This window comes from Rhinopithecus roxellana, chromosome 15 (assembly GCF_007565055.1).
Source record: "Rhinopithecus roxellana isolate Shanxi Qingling chromosome 15, ASM756505v1, whole genome shotgun sequence".
NCBI lineage: Eukaryota > Metazoa > Chordata > Mammalia > Primates > Cercopithecidae > Rhinopithecus > Rhinopithecus roxellana.
In genome coordinates, this window is record NC_044563.1 from 31,596,545 (window position 1) to 31,620,999 (window position 24,455).

Genomic DNA, 24,455 nt, shown 5'->3' on the forward strand with positions numbered 1-24,455 from the left:
AAATAAGATATTTTACATTGAGATTTTTTTTTTTTGAGACTGAGTTTCGCTCTTGTTGCCCAGGCTGGAGTGCAATGGCGCAATCTTGGTTCACTGCAACCTCCGCCTCCTGGGTTCAAGCGATTCTCCTGCCTCAGCCTCCTGAGTAGCTAGGATTACAGGCACATGCCACCATGCCTGGCTAATTTTTTGTATTTTTAGTAGAGACGAGGTTTCACCATGTTGGTCAGGCTGGTCTCGAACTCCTGACCTCAGGTGATCTACCCACCTTGCTTGGCCTCCCAAAGTGCTGGGATTAAAGGCGTGAGCCACCATGCCCAGCCCAATGAGATACTTTTTAACTCAGTTTTTTTCTAAGAATGGATTTTTCTCTTTATGAAAACATAAAATATTCCTTTTCTTTATAAACCTTGATATGCAAAATTTATCAAGCTGGTAAATTCCATAACAGGCTAAACCAAATGAAATACCTAAGTAAAGCAATTTACATGATTAGAAGGCTAATTATGGTATTACTGTATAGGTTTAGTATTAATGCATATGTTCTAAGTTTATTGCAACTACATTAACTTCCTAATTTTAGATTTGCAGTTGCATCCTCCTACTAACTGCATCTAATAGCAGAAGCACCACCTTGTGGCAAAAGTAGGAGCTTTTAAATTACAGAAGTCAGGGCTGGTTACCCAGAAAGGAGAAAACAATATATTGGGGGTCCACGACAGTGCGCTATTTCTTGACCTGTATAGGGATTCCATCAGTGCTCACTTTATAATTATTTATTCAACCATATGACTTTTCTGTATTTATTGTATTTCCTACTTTTAAAAGTTTGGGGAAAAAAGTCTTTCACGTACCTGAATTAAAAGGTCACATTCCTAAATGCTTGAATTTTCTAAGCACCACTTATAGTTTCTAGAATTTCCTAGAACTTCGAGGAATCTTTAACCTTGTAAATGCACTGTTGTATTTTTATGACGGGAAACAAAACACCTGAAAGGTATTTATTCTTTGGTAAGCAACAGAAGAATTCTCTACAGACGTTTTCCTCTGAATGTTTTCATTCCTGCTCTCCCAGAGCCTCCAAGAGCAAATGCAGCCACTTTCAAATCATCTGAAAGACCTCTACACTCCTATACCAACAGGTCTGAAAATTGTTAGAAACAAAAAATGAAACTCCCCCAAAACCAACTGATTTGCAGCATCAATATAAAATATTAAGGATATATAGCACATTTAACTATGTAACAATATTCAATCAAAGAAAGGTTTCCCTGTCACGTTTTATTTACCATATTTTCAGGGCTTGATACATACTATTCACAAAATGACCTGAATTAGTTGGAGTGATTTTTCACCCTCTGTAACTGCTATGGCATCACTTTCCTTAGTGGTGAAGTGAATCACATTTAGTACCTCTTTTCACAGCCAAGAGCAATTTTTTTTTTTAAAGGAAAAAAGCCTTATTCCTTTTTTCCTAGGAACTTGTCAGGATACTTCAGTGACCATTCCCTCACTATTACTCTCATCCAGACCCCCCTAACTGATGCATGAGAAGAGCCACTAGCTGATGTGGCCGACAGCTCAGTCTGAGCCAGCATGGCTTGTGCAGGTGTAGGTAGCACGGCATCACCCAGACACTGCCTGCCCTGGTAGCTTCCATTCCCTCATGGACAGCACTGCTCTCCCCTTACTTAACCCTCTGCTTTGTTCAAATACTAGAAATATTAAATTTCAAGTGCAATAAAGATGTGGGCAGATCTGCCTGAGAATATTTCACAGGACAATGCCTTCCACTAAGTTAATGGTACTTGCTCAAATAACCCTTATGCTCAAGTTAAGTACAGAAAAAATATTTTTAAGAAAGTCAATAGAATGTTATACTGCAAGTTTTGACTTAGGCCTCTTCAAAAGTGCTATAGGAGGCAGCCACTAACCAAACATCTGTCTCTTATAATTTGACACATTCCAGGTATGACTATTCTAATGGTCATGAGTATCAATGAGTCAAGTATTTGTTTCTACCTATGAAGAAATGTCGGGCTGTTGTACTCCCAAGATCTATAACTTCCTTAGAGAATTTTAAAGTAAAGCTGTTGCATATGACTAAAAGAAGGAATAATCTCAGGGATCTTTTTACAGAGTATTATAAAGAAGATTGGGATTATTTAATTTAAATCTGAAGATGTCTAATTCTTATTTCTCCCTGAAAACAAGTAAAAAACAGAAACTTAACATGAGCTACTAAGATTTCTGGAATTACTCATTCAGAAATGTTTCACAGGAACCAAAGTTAAGATAAAATATTGTTAATGAGAAATCCTGGAATTGACATTCCACATTAAATACATTTCTATACTTTACTGTAAGGTTCAGCTGACCATGCTACCTAAAACAAATTCTTTAATATTTTCAGGATGTAGTTTAAAACAATTTTTAACCCTTTTCCTCCTAGAAATGGGCACACACATATGTATGAAAGAGAAGAAAAAGAAAGGGAGAAAGGGAGAGGGGGAAATGGAGGGGAGAGAGAGAGAGAACACCATTAAGGATACAGAATAATAAAGGAAATTACTACCACTTAATGGGAACATAATCTTTTGAAATCTTTGCTACAACTGGAATAAAAAACTCAATAATTCTGACAGGTTACTCTTTTAAATAAGAACATATCTGTTCAAACTAATAGGTAGTCTTTTAAGAAGCATGAGGAAAAAATATACATAGTAACAAACAGTGAATTTAGGCACAAGTTCACATTAATTGTTTTACTTTCAGGAAACCCGGAACCTCTAGGAAATTACTAAAATTACAAAGAAGTTAAATGTTATAAGCTCTTTCCCTCAACTTTGGCTAAATGTAACCATATTAAAATACTGACATAGTTTTTGATCATGAAGCAGAAATGTAAAATGGTAGCTTTATTTTAATCTTAACTCAAGAATGATATTGAAACAAAGCTCTTACTATAACAACCAGGTTAAAAAAACAAGGTGAATCAATGTTATTGTTTATGTCCTTGAGCTAGAACTTTCTTACTTATGGAGTCATGCTCAGGAAACAATACTTAAAATCTTAAAATGTAAACTCTTAGCTTATAACATTTTGATTTTTCCTGTTATCTTGCATGTTTCTCAGTGCCATTAAATATATTATCTTCTGTTTCTTCTTAAAGAACTAGTGTTCATAAAAGGATCATCATCGTCATCCTGAAATGAGATACAAATGTTGTATTACTGATTGTTCCTTGCTTCACTGAAACAAGACAGAAGTTCTTATGGGCAAAACAATACCAGTGAGAGTCATTTCACATGGGGTAGACTTTATTTTTCTATTTCCTTTATAACTGTGAAATATGTAAGTACAATTAAATTCTTAATTGGCATTAAAATGAAAATTTATCCTGCTGTGTGTGCATGTATCTACAATATAAACCACACACATTTCTCTCACTAACCTTAATAAAGACAAATGAAGTATAGGTAAACCAGAAAAAAAATTCCTCAAGTCATTTTATATTTGGTTTTTGAATAGATTTTCTCATTTACATTTTATTACAGTTGTATCTACTCTTCTGGAAATTCACAGCAAAAAAATAATGAAGCCACATGGAGATCTAACTCAGAAAGAGCTGTAATTTTTATTTCCCATTGCCCATTTAATGCTAGAAATAGCTAGCTACTCTCACACTCATGTAAAAAACAACCTAGCAAAGCAAGCTTTCAAATAGTTTTTTGGATAAAAAAAGAAATACATGCAGTATTTCAAGAGTTCCCATGCCAATGGGCTACAGATTGTATGCATGGTAAGAATAAATAGGAATATGAGATATTAACTAATAATTTAATTAAAGAGAATGAAAACAAACCTCAGATAAGCCCAATTATACAATTTTATGAAGACAACATAAAATCAATTCTTATGTATTCTATAAATATTCAGAAAATAAAGCAAATTTGTTTGTAAATTTTTTATTTGTGTTTAAGACATTAAAAAAAGAAATTATTTGATGCTAGGCTTTGTTAGTGGTATCAGCACTTCCAAATGTTAGCTAAACTAACTATCTCTGGTGAGAAATGGATGCCTTAAGAAATATAAATTCATTTGCATTTATTGATTCATTTTCTGCTACTATCAAAGGCAAAACTTAAATAAACCAGAGACAAATCCAAATGAAGTCTAATAGATAATTTGCTAATAGTTTGTCTTTGCAGTTAACATGAACTAGTATACAAATTTTTAACTGTAACATATAACCACATGTATATCCAGATGTTCTGGAATAAACAAACAATAATTGCTCACTTCCCTCCTGAAAGCAACCTGTTAGTATTTAATAGGTAGAATGAGCTCTTGCTGCTATTTTTCTTGGCTGCCTGAGTTGAGTCCTCTCAAGCTGTTTTAAACCACAGCTGAAATATAGGGAACATGGCAGCAGCAGCCAAAGCTAAAAATGAAAGGCGTAAGTCACAGGCTACAACACAGATAAACCTTCAGGAACTTACGCTATGTGAAATAAGCCAGTCACAAAAAGGCAAATACTCTATGATTCTACTTATATGAAGTACCTAGAGTAGTTGAATTCATAGAAAGAGAAAGTGGAATGGTAGTTACCAGAGGATGAAGATGGGGAAATGGAGACTTGCTATTTCAGGGATACAGATTTTCAATTTTGCAAAATGAAAAAGTACTAAAGATCTGTTTAATATGGATCTATTTAACACTACTGAACTGTACACTTAATAATGGTTAGTTTTATGTTATGCTTTTGCTACAATTAACAATTTTTTTAAATTAAAAAAAAAAAAATGAAAGGTATGATGGGCCTAAGAGAAACACCTTCAAGCAATTCAACAAAAATGAGCAAAGGCCCTTCAAATGGTAGCCATGAAGGAAAGGGGAAGGGCAGCATCCTTCAGTCATGTAGTTTTATTTAAACTTAATTGAAACAGCAAATTAATAAAGGCAAGAGGCAAGTCCTGACTTATAATTCTTCCTCTTCCTCCTCCTCCTCATTCATGGTGGAGGAGATATCATGGTTACAGACATGATCTGGAATTTGAGTTTTTTCCAGACATCCTCCCAGAGAACATTTCAGACAATGCCTGAATACCTCCATGTCATGAAATCACCATGTGCCACCCTCTACATGACACTTGTAGAGCATATAGTGAGTACTTAATAAATATTCATTAAAGTAATATTAAAAGCTCTTGGGATATCATCATCATCATCATCATCTCTCCAAATATAAGTAAATGGAAGAAGCTAAAAAAATTCTGATCCCACTGTTACTGGGCAAATAAGAGCTGAGTAAATATCATATTTTAAAAATCTACAGGACTTTTATATCTGAGGTAATTACATTGATGGGCACTCAACAAAGCTACTTTTAACTCTTAACATTAACTATAGTTCAAAGGAAGGTTATCAATGAAACTACTTTTTTTTTTAAGACGGAGTTTTGCTCTTGTTGCCCAGGGTGAAGTGCAATGGTGCAATCTCAGCTCACCACAACCTCCACCTCGCGGGTTCAAGCAATTCTCCTGCCTCAGCCTCCCGACTAGTTGGGATTACAGGCACGTGCCAACATGCCTGGCTAATTTTGTATTTTTAGTAGAGATGGGATTTCTCCATATTGGTCAGGCTGGTCTCGAACTCCTACCTCAGGTGATCCGCCTGCCTCAGCCTCCCAAAGTGCTAGGATTACAGGCGTGAGTCACTGCGCCCAGCCTGAAACTATTTTTAAAAATAATTTTTAGTGGAAGAAGGACAAGATGGCCAATTAGACAGGGCCAAGAAGCACCACTGCCACTGGTAAAGACCAAAATATCGAGTAAGCCAACATATTTTGAGCAGATCTTTGGAGAAAAAACACCAAGAGTTGATAGAGAGGTGATACAAACTGGAAGCTGAAGAGGGAGGATGCTGAGAACCTTGTGGGGGGTTGCCCATTGCCAGGGCTAGTTCTTGGCCTTGAAAGGCCCCTAGGACGGGATGAGTGAATGGACAACGGGGCAGTCCACTCTCACTATGGACCTCAGAGATCCTAGCTACAAGATTCCATGTCCCCTGGAGACATTTCAACTGGCGGGGAATCTGCCCAAACAGTAGGCAGAGACAGAGCTCTAGAATGCATGGAGCCCAGGGGTTTTTACACACAAGGGAGCTGCAGCAGAAGGTGGCCATAGGCGCCCATCCCCCAAGACTTCTTATTTCCCTTCAAGTAGGAGTTGCCCCCCCTGAATGCTGGGGCAGGACAGTGGGGCCAGCTTCCCTGTGAGACAGAGGAACACCTGTTCTGCAGGCCCTCCTCCCCTACAGCCCCTTCCAGGGCCCTTGCCAAGCTGCCCTGCAGGAATGTGTGCACAAAGCAGACTCTGCTGCCCAGCCTTGTTTTTGCTGGTGGCTTCACCTAAGTACCTTCCTGATAGCCTGGGAGCATTTCAGATTGCTGGTGACTGACCTGAGGGTCCGAACGATGGAGCCACAGGCTGGTCCCAGTGCTACAGGGCTACAGCACACAGCTTGGGCTGCTGGCACTCAAATTGGGGAGAAATCCCACTTTCAGAACACTGAGAGGAGTGAGACATGTGGGTTTGTGGGCCAGTGCAGGAATGGGACATGCCTTCCTCCACAGTGCTGGTCTGGGAAGGGTGTGGCCTGTCTGGCAGCCATGGCCTCTGTCTGAGGGAGCCCTGCAACCCAAGACAACAAACAACAGTAATGCAGGTGTGGTGCCAGTGATAGGAGGGGCCTCATTCATGGCCCAGAAGTGGCCCTTGTGAGTGGTCATCTCTCTCCCCATCCCCACCACAGAGCACGGCTGCGAACACACAGAAATACAAAAGAAATATGCAGCTGAGTAAGAGCCTATCCGCTGGACATTAATGTTAACTGCCAGCTACCGGATCACAGCCAAAATTACAACAAAATAATTCACCAATGTACATTTCTGTGACACCCAGGGCAAGAATCTAGCCACAGTAAAGATCTATATAGAGCTGTGGCCCTCTGAAAGCACCCAGAAACAAGGCCTACTGAATATACTCAACTTACACTGCAGTTAAAGGAATAATAGCCCTCTAACATGAGAAAGAATCAGTGCAAGACTTCTGGCAATTCCAAAAGCCAGAAATGTCCCCTTACCTCCAAATGAGCCTGCTGGCTCACCAACAATAGTTCTTAACCAGATTGAAATTACTGAAATGACAGACATAGAATTCAGAATCTGGATGGCAGGGAAGCTCATCAAGATTCAGGAGAAAGCTAAAACCCAATCCAAAGAATCCAGTAAAACAATCCAAGAGCTGAAAGACAAAATAGCCGTTTTAAGAAAGAACCATACTGAACTTCTGGAATTGATAAATTCACTACAAGAATGTCATAATACAACTGAAAGTATTAACAGCAGAACAGACCAAGCTGAGGAAAGAATCTCAGAGCTTGAAAACCAGTTCTTCAAATCAACTTGTCAGAGAAAAATGAAGAAAAAGAAGGAAGAATAATGAAAAAAAAAAAACCTCAGAAATATGAGATTATGTAGAGGCAAAATCTACGACTCATTGGCATTCCTGAGAGAGAAGAGAGAACAAGCAATATGGAAAACATATTTGAGGCTATAGTCCAGAAAAATTTCTCCAATCTTGCTAGAAAGGTTGACATGCAAATTAAGAAATATAAAGAATTCGTATGAGACGTTATATAAGATGGCCATCCCCAAGGCACACAGTCATGAGATGCACCAAAGTCAACATGAAAGAAAAGATCTTAAAGGCAGCTAAACAGAAGGGTCAGGTCACTTACAAAGGGAACCCCATCAGGCTACCAGCGGACATCTCGGCAAAAACCTTACAAGCCAGAAGAGATTGAGGACCTATTTTCAGCATCCTTAAAAAAGAAATTCTAACCAAGAATTTCATATCCCACCAAACTAAGCTTCATAAGTAAAGGAGAAATAAAATCCTTCTCAGGCAAGCAAATGCTGAGGAATCCATTACAACTAGATCAGCCTTACAAGAGGTCCTTAAGAGAGTGCTAAACATGGAAACAAAAACACACCACCTACTACCACAAAAACACACTAAGCACATAGCTTAGAGACACTATAAAGCAACTACATAATCAAGTCTACAAAACCAGCTAACAATATGATGGCAGGATTGAAATCTCATATATCAATACTAACTCTGAATATAAATTGACTAAATGTCTTACTTAAAAGGAATACAGTGAAAAGTTGGATGAAAGGACAAGACCTGACTGCTGTCATCAAGAGACCCATTTCACATGTAACGACACACACAGGCTCAAAGTAAAGGAATGGAGAACTAACATGCAATAAAAAACAAAAAAGAGCAGGAGTCGCAATTCTTTTATCAGATATAACAGACTTTAAACCAATCAACAGTAAAAAGGGACAAAGAAAGGCATTACATAATGATAAAGGGTTTGATTCAACAGGAAGACCTAATTATGCCAAATATATACATGCCCAAATTCATAAATCAAGTTCTTCTTAACCTAAAAAAAGACTCAGACAGCAACAGAGTAATAGTGGGAGGCTTCAACACCCCACTGACAGTGTTAGAAAGATCATCCAGGCAGAAAACTAACAAATTTGGGACTTAAACTTGACACTTGACCAATTAGACCTAATTGACAGCTACAAAATACTTCATTCAATAATGGAAGGATACAAATTCTTCCCATCTACACACAGAACATAGTCTAAGATAGATCACATGTTCAGTCATAAAGTAAGTCTAAATACATTCAAAAAAATAAAAATCATACCAAGTATACTCTTGGACTACAGTGCAATAAAAAGAGATATCAAAATTAAGATCTCTCAAAACTACACAAATACATGGAACTTAAACAATTTATTCCTGGATAACTCCTGGGTCAATAATGAAATTAAGGCAGAAATAAAAAAATTCTTTGAAATTAATAAAAATTCATTCATTAATTAATAAAATTAATTTCATTAATGAAAATGAAAATAGAATCACAACTTATAAAATCTTAGGGATGCAGCTAAAACTGTTAAAAGGAAAACTTACAGAACTAAAAGCCTTCATTAAGAGAATCAAATTAACAATTTAATTTGTTAATGTGTTAATTTAAATCAAATTAACAATTTAACATTGTACCTAGAGGAACTAGAAATAAAAGAACAAACCAGCCCCAAAATTTGCAGAAGAAAAGAAATAACTAAAATTAGAGAAGAACTGAATAAAACTGAGATGCAAAAATCCATACCAAAGATCAATGAAATCAAGAATTGGTTCTTTAAAACAATAAACAAAATTGATAGGCTACTAGCTAGATTAACAAAGGAAAAAAAGAGAAAATCCAAATAAGTACAATCAGAAATGACAAAGATGACATTACAACTGACCCCACAGAAATACAAAAGATCTTTAGAGACTACTACAAACAACTATTCACACACATTAGAAAATCTAGAGGAAATGGACAAATCCCTCGAAACACACAACCTCCCAAGATTGAACCAGGAAGAAAGTGAAAACCTGAACAGACCAACAATAAATTCTGAAATTAATCAGTAATAAAAAACTGACCAACCAAAAATGCCCTGGACTACATGAATTCAAGTCATATTCTATCAGACATACAAAGAACTGGTTCCAATCCTACAGAAATTATTCCAAAAAAATCGAAGGGGACTCCTCCCTAACTCATTCTATGAAGCCAGCATCAGCCTGATACCAAAATCTGGCAGAGACACAACAAAACAAAAAAAACTTCAGTCCAATATCCTTGATGAACACAGATGCAAAAATCCTCAAGAAACTAGCAAACCGAATCTAGCAGCACATCAAAAAGTTAATATACCATGATCAAGTACAACCTTCGGATACAAGGATGATTCAACATATGCAAATCCGTAAATATGATTCACCACAAAAGCAGAATTAAAAACAAAAACGATATGATCACCTCAACAGACACAGAAAAAGCTTTTGATAAAATCCAACATCCCTTCACGATAAAAACCCTCAACAGACTAGGCACTGAAGGAACATACCTCAAAATAGTAAGAGCCATCTATGAAAATCCACAGCCAACATCATGCTGAACAAGGAAAAGCTAGAACCATTCTCCCTGATAACCGGAAAAAGACAAGAATGTCCACTCTCACCACTCCTATTCAACATAGTACGGGAAGTCCTAGCCAGAGCAATCAGGCAAGAGAAGGCAGGAAGGAAGGCAGGCAGGCAGGCAGGCAGGCAGGCAGGCAGGAAGGAAGGCAGGCAGGAAGGAAGGAAGGCAGGCAGGAAGGAAGGCAGGAAGGCAGGAAGGAAGGCAGGAAGGCAGGAAGGAAGGCAGGAAGGCAGGAAGGAAGGCAGGAAGGCAGGAAGGAAGGAAGGCAGGAAGGAAGGAAGGCAGGAAGGAAGGCAGGAAGGAAGGCAGGAAGGAAGGAAGGCAGGAAGGCAGGCAGGAAGGCAGGCAGGAAGGCAGGCAGGAAGGCAGGAAGGCAGGAAGGCAGGAAGGCAGGAAGGAAGGAAGGAAGGAAGGAAGGGAGGGAGGGAAGGAAGGAAGGAAGAAAAGGCATCCAAACAGGAAAAGAAGAAGTCAAACTATCTCTTTTTGCTGATGATATGATTCTATACCCGGAAAACCCTAAAGACTCTGCCAAAAGGCTCCTAGAACTGATAAATGACTTCAGCAAAGTTTCAGAATAATTTTAAAAAAAAAATGTACAAAAGTCAGTAGAATTTCTATACACCAATAACGTTCAAGCTGAGAGTCAAATCAAGAACACAATCCCATTTACAATAGCCACAAAGAAAATTAAATACATAGCTATATGGCTAACCAAGGAGGTGAAAGATCTCTACAAGGAGAACTATGAAACACTGCTGAAAGAAATCACAGATAACAGAAACAAATGCAAAAACATTCCATGCTTAGGAACTGGAAGAATCAGTATCATTAAAATGGCCGTACTGCCCAGGGCTACCTACAGATTCAACGCTATCCCTATCAAACTACCAACGTCATTTTTCACAGAATTAGAAAAAAAGTATTCTAAAATTCACATGGAACCAAAGAAGAACCCAAATAGACAAAGCAACCCTAAGCAAAAAGAACAAAGCCAGAAGTATTAACAGTACCCAACTTTAAACTATGGGCTATAGTAATTAAAACAATATGGTACTGGTACAAGAAGAGACACAGACCAATGGAACGGAACAGAGAACTCAGAAATAAAGCTGCACATCTACAGCCATCTGATTTTGACAATGCTGACAAAAAGAAGCAAAGGGGAAAGGACTCCTTGTTCAATAAATGGTGCTAGGATAACTGGCTAGCAATGTGCAGAAGAAAATGGATCCTACCTTTCACCATATACAAAAATTAACTCAAGATGAATTAAAGATTTAATAGTAGGACCTCAAACTATAATAATCCTAGAAGAAAACCAAGAAAATACCCTTCTCGACATCAGCCTTGGCAAATAATTTTTGGTTAAATCCCCAAAAGCAATTGCAACAAAAACACAAACGGACAAGTAGAACCTCATTAAACTAAAGAGCTTCTGCACAGTAAAATAAACTATCGGGTCAGGCACGGTGGCTCACACCTGTAATCCAAGCACTTTGGAAGGCCGAGGGGGGCAGATCATAAGGTCAGGAGTTTGAGACCAGCCTGGCCAACATGGTGAAACCCTGTCTGTACTAAAGATTCAAAACATTAGCCGGGTGTGGTGGCGGGCGCCTGTAATCCCAGCTACTCGGGAGGCTGAGGCAGAAGAATCGCTTGAACCCGGGAGGCAGAGGTTGCAGTGAGCCGAGATCGCACTGTTGCACCCCAGCCCAGGCAACAAGAGCGAAACTCCATCTCAAAAAAAGAAAAGAAAAGAAAAGAAAAGAAAAGAAAAGAAAAGAAAAGAAAAGAAACCATCAACAGAGTAAACAAAAAGCCTACAGAATGGGAGAAAATATTCACAAAATATGCATCCAACAAAGGTCTAATGTCAAGAATCTAAAAGGAATGTAAATAAATCAGTAAGGAAAAATCAAATAACTTCATCAGAAAATGGGCAAAGGACATGAACAGGCACATTACAAAGAAGACATATAAAGCAGCCAACAAACAAGAAAAAGTGCTTATCATCACTAATCATCAGAGAAATGTAAATCAAAACCACAATGATACCATTTCACACCAGTCAGAATGGCTATTACTAAAAAGCCAAAAAACAACAGATGCTAGAGAGGTTGTCAAGAAAAGGGAATGCTTATACAGTGTTGGAAAGTAAATTAGTTCAGCCATTATAAGTCATCTGGAAATTTCTCAAAGAACTTAAAACAGAGCTACCATTCGACCCAGCAATCCCATTACTGGCTATATCACCAAAAGAAAAGAAATCATTCTACCAAAAAGACACATGCACTCATATGTTTACTGCAGCACTTACTCACAATAGCAAAGACATGGAACCAACTTAAGTTTCCACCAATATGGATTAGATAAAGAAAATGGTGGTACATATATAACACAGAACACTATGTAGCCATAAAAAAGAACAAAATTATGTTCTTTGCAGCTGGAGGCCACTATCCTAAGCAAATTAACACGGGAACAGAAAACCAAACACCACATGTCCTCACTTATAAGTGGGAGCTAAACTCTGAGTTCACATGGACATGAAGATGGGAGCAACAGACACTGGGAACTACTAGAGAGGGGAGGCTGACAGTAGGATGTGTGTTGGAAAACTGTCTACTGCTCACTACCTGGGTGATAAGATCTGTACCAAACCTCAGCATCATGCAATTCCCATGTAACAAACCTGCACATGTACTCCCTGAACCTAAAAGATATTTATCAAAGAAAAAAAAAGTTCAGCAACTAGCTAGCAGTCTCTATTTAAACTTTATAAAGTTAAAAATTAATTAAAATTTAACAATATTACTTATTTACCTCACTTGATTCAAAATCAACCCCTTTTGATACTTGGGTCTGGGACATGATTTTGCTGGATGATGTGCTGGACCACCTGAGGCAAAACAAAAACAAAAACGAACACAATGAACTACATGATTCATCAAGTGTGCCTTTCTGGCTAAGTTTTTCAGTCTAGCAGCTACCATGAATATAAATAACATACAGTTCCCTTAAAATCAACATTAGAGGCAATAAAAATATAAGGAAAAGGACTCTGGGGCTGAGATTTGATTTCTGGTTTTGCCTTCTACTACCTATGTGGCTTTGAGCAAGTTACTTAACTTCTCTGTGCTTCAATTTCCTCATCTGTAAAATGGGGATAATAATTTTATAAAGACTAAATGTGTTAACATGCTTTAACACTTAGAACAGTGCCTGACACATATTAAGTACTACAACGATGCTTACTTATATTATTATAGTACTTATCATATACCAAAATGTATCCACTACCATCTTCCATTTCTGAAAACCACGGGAACATTGAAATATTTTCTACTCACATCTCAGTTAATAAGAAAATCATAATTCCTACTCTTTTTACTCTTTTTTTTTTTTTTTTTTTTTTTTTTGAGACAGAGTCTTGCTCTGTCTCCAGGCTGGAGTGCAGTGGCATGATCTCGGCTCACTGCAACCTCCACCTCCCAGTTCAAGTGATTCTTCTCCAACGGCCTCCTGAGTATGCCACCAGGCCCAGCTAATTTTTGTATTTTTAGTAGAGACGGGGTTTCACCATGTTGGCAAGGATGGTCTCTATCTCTTGACCTCATGATCCGCCCACCTCAGCCTCCCAAAGTGCTAGGATTACAGGCGTGAGCCACCACGCCCAGCTGATTCCTACTCTTATAAAGTTTAACTTGTAGTAAATTCCTATGCCTTTTAACTAATAAGAAATTTAAGTCATTTTAGATCGGGGCTAGTAAGCAAATTTAGCCCAGCACCATTTTTTTTTTTATGGCCTATAAGCTAAGAATGGTTTTCACATTTTGAAATGGTTACATTTTAAATGGTTATACAAGTGTCTACCTATATAATATCCCTGGTTTTGCCTCTTGACCTGCCAAGCCTAAAATACTTCCTATCTGGCCCGTTAAGAAAAAGTCTGCTGATTCCTGTCTTCAATAAAAGCAGTGTTTATAAATTCTTAGTCTACAATTTTATTAACATGCTTGGGGATGTCATTATAGCAAAAGAAATATGTCCAAAGGTCTTATCTGGAAAACAGAATGAGAATCATTAGATCTTACGTCAGAAGTAAATAAAAAAATTCACAGGTCCTTTGCATAAAAGGAAAGGACAGAAGGATTTATCAGGCAAACTTGAAGAGTAACTAAGGTTCAGAGGTAACAGATCAGCACATTTATCAAGGTCCACTCTAGTAGATGGCAGAGCTTAAATAGTTTAAATTATAAATAAAACACCATGCATAACCTGCAATTACTAAAAAATTCTGCAAAAACAGTCTAAATTATCATTTAGATGCTGTAATTAGAAACACCAATCTGCCAAAGCTGATTTCTGATGTGTTTCCAAAATGTCAATTTTGGAAATTGCCTCTAAAATTTTAAACAGGCTCTCAAAACTTAAATGATTCTTATTGCTTGCACAATGGTCAGAGAAGTTAGTTACCATACCAAGAAGCAACAACAGAGATGAGTTTGGGATCAGAATGCCTCGCTTGTATGACTAGTTGGGTGACTTTAGGTAAGTTACTTAGCCACTGTGCTTCACACTTCATCTGTAAAACGGGGATGATAAAGTTGTAACTATAATCTATCTCCTGGGGAAGTTGTGGGCACCACACAAGCTAACATGTAAAATGCTGAGAGCAGTGTCTGGCACAGAGGAAGTGCCAAACAACTGTGAGTTACATTACTATTTCATGTCTAAAGAAATCAGTAGACATTTATACAGCTGAAGAGTAAACAATCTACTGTGATAACAAAAGCAAACTATTTTTCTTTAATATTCTTAAGCATATATCAAAAATATCAAAATAGTATTTTGACCCATTTCTGAAAAAAAAAAAAAAAAAACTTAGAAAGCTAGATCTGATTTGTGTGTGCTTCAATTTACAAAGAACAACAACCAAACAAGGACTTCCTTCCAAAACCTGAGGTATCCTGATAATCTTCCGATAAATCTCCTTTTCTGTAAGAGAATCTGAGTTAGATTTCTATCAGCTGGAACCAAAGGAGCCCTGAGAAATTCAAGTAAACCTTCATAAGCTAAAATAAGTCCCTCCACTACTTACCATAAACATAGAAACTGACTTGCATCTGTGCCCATCTTGGTATTTTTTACTCCTATAAAGGCCGGTATGGCCTTCTGCAACTCTATACTCTCCTGGACTTTTCTCATGTCTTTATTGTTTTTTTCTACTCTACCCAAACGTTGGGTAAGGTTAAAACTGTAGGCTAGGAAAACAAACCCTCTTCTGCTCTGCCTTCTTTTTTGAGGTGATCCTATCCATCCCCATGGTTTTAAGTACCATCTGCATGCTGTCCAGAGGTAAATCTAACTATCATTTCAAACCCCTCATCTGAGTTCTGAATTCATACATTCAGTTGCCTAAAACCACCCTTCATGTAAGTTTCTAGGAATCTCAAACTTTTCACATCTAAAGTGGAACTTTTAATTATATGCCTATCATTCCCTACAATACATCTGTCCTTTCTTCTTTTATGCCCTTCTCAATATATGGCACAATGTAAATGCTCAAGCAAGAAACCAGAAAATCCATCTTGATTCCTTATTTTCCCTCATTCCAAATATTTAATCCATACTCAAGTTTTGTCATGTCTATCTTCAAAATATATCCTGAAACCATCTGTTTTCTCCATTTCACCTACCACCAGCCTGTGCAAGCCTCCATCTCTCTTAGCTCAGACTCCCTGCAGCACCCCCCTTTCGGCTTATTTACACTTGTTCTGCAACCACAGTGATCCTTTGTAAATGTAAATCAGAAGGTGCCACTCCTCTCTTAAAATCCTTCTGTGGATTCCCACTGCATTTATAAGGACATTCAAAACCTTTGTAGTGCTCACCTGCTCCTGCAGCATGATTTACCCTGCCTCTCTTGTCTATTCTCATCTCAAATCACCTCCTTTTCCACTACACTTTAGTCATTGGCTCCTAAATAACATTATTAAACCTGCTTCTTCAATAGACTGTGATATGGTTTGGCTGTGTCCCTACCCAAATCTCATCTTGAAGTGTAGCTCCCATAATTCCTAAGTATTCTGTGAGGGACCTGGTGGGAGATAATTGAATCACAGGGGCAGCTCCCCCATACTATTCTCATGGTTGTGAATAAGTCTCACAAGATCTGATGGTTTTATAAGGGGAAATCTTTTTCACTTGGCTCTTTTTCTCTACTTTTGTCTGCTGCCATGTGAGACATGTCTTTTACCTTCTGCCATGATTGTGAGGCCTCCCCAGCTATGTAGAAATGTGAGTCCATTAAACCTCTTTGATTTGTAATTGCCCAGTCTCAGGTATGTCTTTATCAGCAGCAAGAAAATGGACTAATACAGGCTGCATGCACTTGTCCCTCTGCTTTACACAAGGCCACGTTTCCCTTATTAAATTTCGGCTTAAATGTAGCCTCCTCAGAGGCTTTCCCTGACCATCCTTCAAAGTAGATGCCTGTGTCCTGTGCCACTGTTTCTTCTCTCTACACCAGATCATTTCCTTTAATGCATGCTAACTGATCGGCTGATCACCAGCTCAGATGTCACCTATCTTCTTTGTAAAACCTTCAGTGACCTTTCCCAGGAAGATATTGGCACATCCCTTAGATTTCATTACACCTGAATAAAACATTTATCTTGGTGGATTAGCAGTGCCCTGTAATTAGCATACCACTAAAGTGTAAATTCTCTGAAGGAAGAAACATTTCTTTTATCTTTCTATCCCCAGAACCTAGCATGATGTTTAAAGGATCTAATAAGTGAACATGGAACTATACTTACACTTGTTCTAACATTAACCTTTAAGTCACATACAGCTTATATTCTCAGTGGGGTCAATATCACAAAAAAACAAAAATTGGCTCCAGCGGATAGAGTGGGATGAAAAATCGTAGGTATTACAATAGTTTTTGGCTCTCTCAAACTCAACCCTACCCCCCAAAATTTCATTCTTTAAGTATTTAATTTCTAATGTTAGGAAGAAATTGAATTACATCTAAGTTACTTAATTCTTCTCCTTGGATAATCAAGAAATGGCTGAGATCATGAAAAAAAAGCTTGAGAAACACTAATATAAGGCTTTTCCTCAATCACCCTTCTTTCTGGAGTTCCTGCTCATGCCCTTACTCTCAGCTGGGACCACCATTCTCCACCCTACTAAACCAAATCTTACCTTTGAAACCTCAGGTCAGTTTTACTCCCTCCATGAAGCTGCTGCTTCTAGCCCACATTCCTTGTTCCTTTTTTCACCAGCCCACAAGCACTCACACTTATGGGTCTGTAATATAAAATTCTACACCTAATTATGTACTAATTCATTCTTTGATGAATTCAAATATGTTCATTTCTCTTTTCCACTACAACTGAAGTTACCTGAAGACAGAGGCCATATTAAAGCATTTGCTATGCCCCTCCCTCATCAGACCTAATATAATGCTCAAACAGAAAATAAGTACAAAATAAGGCAGTTGATTACTTTATTAAGTAGAAATTCTCATTAATCGAGCTTTGCAGTATTCAACCAAAATGTTAATGTATAAAAGCAAATGGTAATAGTGAATCAAGTCAAGCTTAACACAATAGGCCAAAAATCCCAAAACACACAGGAAGAGCATGCAAGTCCTCTGAAGACGGAGTGACTCTATGTGATCCCCTTTTTGGTGTCTAGTACAGCACCATGTGTAGTTAAGAATATAAAAATAAGACAATGACAAAAAGCTGAAATCAAATGTTAGCAAAATACAAAATTATTTTCTGTTATTTGGAAAGAACATAGTCTTCCATTAAGAAAAGCACTGAGGCCAAGCGCGGTGGCTCATGTCTGTAATCCAAGCACTTTGGGAGGTCGAGGTAGATGGATCGCCTGAGCTCCAGAGTTCCAGACCAGCCTGGGCAACAATGCAAAACCCTGTGTCTACCAAAAATACAAAAAAGTAGCCGGGTGTGGTGGTGCACATCTGCAATCCCAACTATTCAGGAGGCTGAGGTGGGAGAATTGCTTGAGCCCAGGAGGTGGAGGTTGCGATGAGCCAAGATCGCACTACTGCACTCCAGTCTAGGTGACAGAGTGAGGCACTGTCTCAAAAAATAAACAAATAAATAAAAAGAAAGAAAAGCACTAATAAAGTCAAAAGGAAAAAAAATTACAGGCTATTTCAATTTTCACTGAAAATCCTTTCACTAATGCTGCACCAACTCTATAAACTAGCCCTTGGTCTGTTTTCATTCCTCTATATACTTTACTAGTTGAAAGTAAGCCTGTTATATGGCATAGAAAAATGTGTAATTATGGAATTTTGGATAATTTAAAATTTTTTTCAGATGTTTCTTTTTGCAGAAAATCACTGCACCTACCTTTGATCTGTCTTTGAAGTGGTAGGAAAAATGTCTTCTTCCTCATCTGATTCATCTACCTCAATCACCTGGCAAGAAAACAAAGCAACAAACGGTTTTTGTGAGAACTGACTCTCTGAATAAACATGAAAATGAAGAAATGAATTAAACAATTAAATCTTAGTTATATATGAGCCACAAAAAAGGAGACAGAAAGCCATAACCATTAAAACTAACACTCAGTCTGACCTCCCTCCAATGTCCCTCTTCATCCACAAATGTTACTTTTTGCTCACCTCTCTCCTGGCCATCCCAGGAACCTGAGCACCTAAGGGAACCCAGTTACACTGGTGAATGACTTGCACAGGCTTGTATGCAGACCCTGTGACTTTCCTCTTGGTTTCTTATGAGAGGTGAGACCATCAGTGTTCCATCTCCAGCTTTAAATGAGGTATCAGACCATTTGGGAAATACTAGATATCTTTCTGTTAAATCTGTCCCTCTTAAATACCATTTGTTAGTGTTAAGACCCAAAAAAGATATTTCTGACTGTTGATTCTATCATCCAAAATACTATTTCTCTACATTTTCTGTTATCTTGACATTTGATACACACATTTGCCATATGTTCATCTAACTTAAGTGCAGATGAGGATGAAGCCAAAGACCAAATACTGAACGAACAGCCCCTGAGACTAAGGATGCAGTTAAATATCCTACAATGCACAGGACAATCCCTCACAAAGAAGAATTATCTGGTCCTCAATGTCAACGGTGCCACTATGGAGAAACCCTGATGTAGAGGGAAGAGTATTGGCTTAGGAGTTAAGATACAGTTTTGAAAGTGAAGTAATAGGAGAGTCAAGCCCATACTGGACTCTTTTTGGAATCCAAAGGAAGAGCAGAAGGCCCAGGCTAAACCTATGGCAAACCACATGGATCACTGGACTCCAGCCTTTTCGTTCATCTTAAGTCTACCATCAGCTGTTAAAGCACAGCTAGTATTTTGGGAAGGTAAGTAACAAAAGGAAACTCGGTATAGATAAAACCTCTATATCCATTGAACTCACCTTCAATATTAGTATTCCATGCATGAGCTCTTTTGGTTCAACACTGTTATCCTTGAAAACATGACTATACATAACATTTACGGATTTCTATAATAACCATTATTTAAACAAAGAGAGCAACCAAGAAAAAAAAAATCAAATCCTAGAAGCCCTGGAGATAACTGGTAAAGCTCCTTCCAGCTTTAATGTTCCATAATTTTTCTTCTTCTTCTTTTTTTTTTTTTTTTTTTTTTTTGAGACGGAGTCTCGCTCTGTCGCCCAGGCTGGAGTACAGTGGCCGGATCTCAGCTCACTGCAAGCTCTGCCTCCCAGGTTTACGCCATTCTCCTGCCTCAGCCTCCCGAGTAGCTGGGACTACAGGCGCCCGCCACCTCGCCCGGCTAGTTTTTTGTATTTTTTAGTAGAGACGGGGTTTCACCGTGTTAGCCAGGATGGTCTCGATCTCCTGACCTCGTGATCCGCCCGTCTCGGCCTCCCAAAGTGCTGGGATTACAGGCTTGAGCCACCGCGCCCGGCCAATTTTTCTTCTTTTATTTACTTTGTAAATCAGAGAGTTGACAATTCATAATGCAGAAAACATAAATTATTAATACACAACTATAAAACTTTTTTTCTTACCTCTGAATAATTCTTAGTAGTGACATTTCGGGAAGGCTGCTGTCTTGCAGATTTAAAGGCTAGAATGAAAAAGATGAAATGTGCATTCTGTTATTCTTAAAATAATTTAGAAAAACTTGTATATTTCTTTAGCTAAAGACTTTCTGTGGCTCAAGCCTGTAATCCCAGCACTTTGGGAGGCCGAGACGGGCGGATCACGAGGTCAGGAGATCGAGACCATCCTGGCTAACACAGTGAAACCCCGTCTCTACTAAAAATACAAAAACTAGCCGGGCGAGGTGGCGGGTGCCTGTAGTCCCAGCTACTCGGGAGGCTGAGGCAGTAGAATGGCATAAACCCAGGAGGCGGAGCTTGCAGTGAGCTGAGATCCAGCCACTGCACTACAGTCCGGGCGACAGAGCGAGACTCCGCCTCAAAAAAAAAAAAAAAAAAAAAAAAAAAGACTTTCTGAGTCCTATCTGCAAAACTGCATGCTGCCTAATTATAAAACTATTTGATATTTTTTAAAATCTAAAGGGAGACAGAATTATAAGTACACATAACTCAATGCTCAACTGTCAGTCTCGTTATTTCCCAGCTTATTTGAATACTGTAGTGTTTATAAATACGCACACACTAAAAATATTTCATAGAAAAATACCTGAAGGATAAAATCTAATCACCTAACCAAATGAACTATAGATGTATTGAAGGAAAGCCTCCTAATCCCTTCTTTGTTGTTGATGATACCTTTATCCCTGTTGCTACATTAGGAGCCATCGGGTTCCAGTAGTTTCTCATTTTCCTCTACCTTAGTAGCCATATTCAATATCTAAGAAATAGTCCAGAGGAGAATTCTAGAAAACAGCATATACTTTATTCTATGATAAAAATTCCTTTGTATCCATACCCTTTTTCCTTTTAAACTTGGTTAGATACTTGAAGTTTAGCTAGCTCTTTATCTTTCCCTTTCTTTTTCCTTGACATCAAAACCTACAATAAGGCCAGGCGCAGTGGCTCATGCCTGTAATCCCAGCGCTTTGGGAGGCCGAGGTGGGTGGATCACTTGAGGTCAGGAGTTCAAGACCAGCTTGGCCAACATGGTGAAACCCCAACTCTCCTAAAAATATATATAAAAATTAGCCAGGCGTGGTGGCAGGTGCCTGTAATCCCAGCTGCTGGGGAGGCTGAGCCAGGAGAATCGCTTGAACCCAGGAGGCAGAGGTTGCAGTGAGCCGAGATTGTGCCACTGTGCTCCAGCCTGGGCAACAGAGCGAAACTCTGTCTCAACAAAACAAAACAAAACAAAACAAAAACCTATAATAAATTTCAAACATCTAATTTAGGTTTATTTTCTCCTATGCCTTACCAGTTTGCTGATATTAAAAATATCTTCCCCAAGATAACTCACAAACTATAGGGCACAGAAAAACAAAGAAATACTCAAAAAATCCTGCAAAGTCCAAAATTCTCCTAGTCAGAAAACTAACGAATCTTTCTATCTAACCTAAATTTATTGTGTTTGTACATGTTTCCTATTCTAGGTTCTATCTCCAAACTTGTAATATCTAAGAGGAGAAATGAGAGGCAGAAACAGTATTCTTATCTGCTTTACTCAGTTACTGGTTTCACATCCTACTCTACTCAAAAGGCTAGACAGAGCGACTGAATAAAAAGGCCAGAGATCATGATGATTTCAAAGAATATTTCTGTTCAATATTTATTCAGTGACTCCTCTAACTCTGAGATCCTAGAAAACAAGATACGTTTCTTTTTATCCCAGTGGAAGGCAAAAGATGAGTGAATGTTTGTGAAATAATTTTATCAGAAAACTAAGCACTATGTTCTGTTAGGAAGACAATACAGTGTGGTGGTTAAAAGCTCTGGTTTTGGAGTTAAACTCATTTTGACTTACTAGCTCGACTATGGCCAATCTCCTTGGCTTCTTTAAGACTCAATTTCCTCACCTGTAAAACAATGTTAATACTTCATGCAGAAAACTGCTGAGAGGGTAAGAAGTGTCTAGCAGATAGAAAGCATTCAAATACACATAGCTATTTGTGGTAGCAAACATAGTAGCAGCAGTGGTACCCACAGTGGTATAAATGAAATGTAAAGGCAGTGGCTTCAGAGGTACTTTTATTCACTTAGTCACTATCCTCTGATGACTAACTTCAATGGAAAAATCTGGGCTGTCACCCCTTATTTACAACTCCTGTGGCTGTAAGTGTAATTTCTATCTTTTCCAATAAAATTGCAGCACATAAATTTCCATACTCCATGGACCTTGTTATAAGAGAATTTGACCTTTATTTATCTCTTCACTCCTCCATTTAAAACAGGGATCTAGAAGTTACAGTCTGAATTTGTTGCTTCTGTTCCAAAGTGATGACAAGTATAGTTACTACTCCACAGGTATTCTGTCAGAGGCTTAAAAAAAAAAAAAAACACCAAATCCAACCTGATAAAAAATGTTTTACAAATTTATACTTAAAAAATCAGTTCATTTTTCAAAAAAAGGCATAGTACTGGAGGTAATCAGTTAAGTTAGCAAAACCATTACATCAAATCAATTAGATAAAAGACAAATTTAGACCAATGATTCACATAATATTCATCTTTATAACCTTATTGCAAAACACTACCACTAATACTAATAGCAGCTATCATCTATCACATTTTTGCCAGGTGCTGTGATCAGTATTGTAAACACTTAAGCTCATTTAATATAATTACTCTGAAGTCAGTATAACATTGTCAATTTTATAGCTAAGGGATCTGATGCTTGTAGAATAACACCAGTTTGCACTTACTGAGGGCTTAATATGCATAGACACTGCCTGGTACTTCACATACATGTTCTCATTAATCCTCAAAATAACGCAATGAGGTAGACACAATCATTGTCCCATCCTACAGATGAGAACACTCACTCCTAAAGATGAAAAACTTAACATATTTGCTGGAGGACATACAACTAGTAAAACTGAGAAGTCAGGATCCAAATCAAGATCTTCCTGACTTTAGAACCATGGTCTTAACCCTTATGCTACACAATCTCTAAGTAGTTTTTACTCAGTCATTGTCAAGTATTTAACAAGCATCTACTATGTTATGTGCCAAGCACAGTGGATACAGTGATGAGCAGGAACGATGTAGACCCCTTTGTCACAGCACTTACAGTACAAGGGTGCTGAGCCAGCAGTAAGGAGCTGGCTATGGCTGACCCAAGGGGCCTTACTTCAGAGCCTGCATTCTTAACCATCATGCTCTGCTGCAAAAGGTACCATAATAAGATTTTTGCCTACAACATAATTCAGGAAATCTGACGTTTCGTATTTAGTTTATTTACATAGCCTCTTTTCATGGATGAATACTGTTTCCTTAAAAAAATTAGTCAAGGCAATCTGTAAAACTTTCAGGGCACCATAACTGGTCTCCAGCCTCTCTACACAAATAGAAGCTTTATTCTATGTTGTCAATGGGTAACAGTCATTGCAGGCTAGGTTATTCAGACAACATGATCTCTCATTGTCTTCAAACTCACTTCTGCTGACAACAATCCAAATTAGTACCTCAAACATTAAAAAAAAAAAAAAAAAATTCTCAATGGCATTGAAGAGCTGATCACATAGCAAGGAATTACCAGGCCAAAACTGAAGAAAAGCTAGAACTCAGAGAGGTAAGTAGAGTCCTTTCCCTGAGATCCCTTTTCTATTGGGAAAATGTTAACACAGGTTTTGAGAATCCTGAAGAAAAAGAGAGGGGGCTACCATAGCCCACAGACTGCCCAGAGTGAAAACCCTGATGCATTTCCCTTCCTAAGGTGGAGTCCCAATGGTTAAAGAGAGAAGCAGAGGTAAACAGGATTTCATAAGCATGTAACTGAATACCCCATTTTTCTAAGAGATAGTTTAATTATTTTTTTCTCTCTCTTCTCTTTTCTCCTTTCCCCCACTTTCTACTGAGTTCTTTAGAAATGCAATTATAGTCTATTACTCCCTCTTCATCAGACACTCCCTAAAGGGGGAGTTCATCTAACTATGTGCTTGGAAGCCCCAGAGTCAAACTGTCACCCACCAGGGGGCTGCCTGTAGAGATACCAGTCAATTTACAACCCAAAGTCCTGCTATGAAACTCTCTCCAACCTAAAGAGTTTTCAGCCACCTTTATAGCCTATTTCTTCCCATGAAGATGCCAATTCAACTGCCTGGTAGATAAAACTAGCACGCAGACCCCCTACTTGCTCGCTTCCTCCCCTGCATGCCATTCCTGATAGGCCCCC

At 38.2% G+C, this 24,455-nt stretch overlaps 1 protein-coding gene across 5 annotated transcripts in view; it reads right to left on the bottom strand.

The window, feature by feature from the left end:
• Positions 1-2,754: 2,754 nt before the first annotated feature.
• Positions 2,755-24,455, bottom strand: part of MRE11 (MRE11 homolog, double strand break repair nuclease) — a 76,909-nt gene continuing 55,208 nt past the window's right edge. For all 5 annotated transcript variants that reach the window (XM_010360562.2, XM_030918136.1, XM_030918138.1 and 2 more), the window contains exons 17-20: positions 20,192-20,250; positions 18,525-18,592; positions 12,955-13,030; positions 2,755-3,206 (exon numbers count right to left, since the gene is read on the bottom strand). In XM_010360562.2, coding sequence (XP_010358864.1) covers positions 3,150-3,206; positions 12,955-13,030; positions 18,525-18,592; positions 20,192-20,250 — 260 coding nt within the window. In that variant the 3' untranslated portion in view covers positions 2,755-3,149. The remainder of the gene's footprint in view (positions 3,207-12,954; positions 13,031-18,524; positions 18,593-20,191; positions 20,251-24,455) is intronic.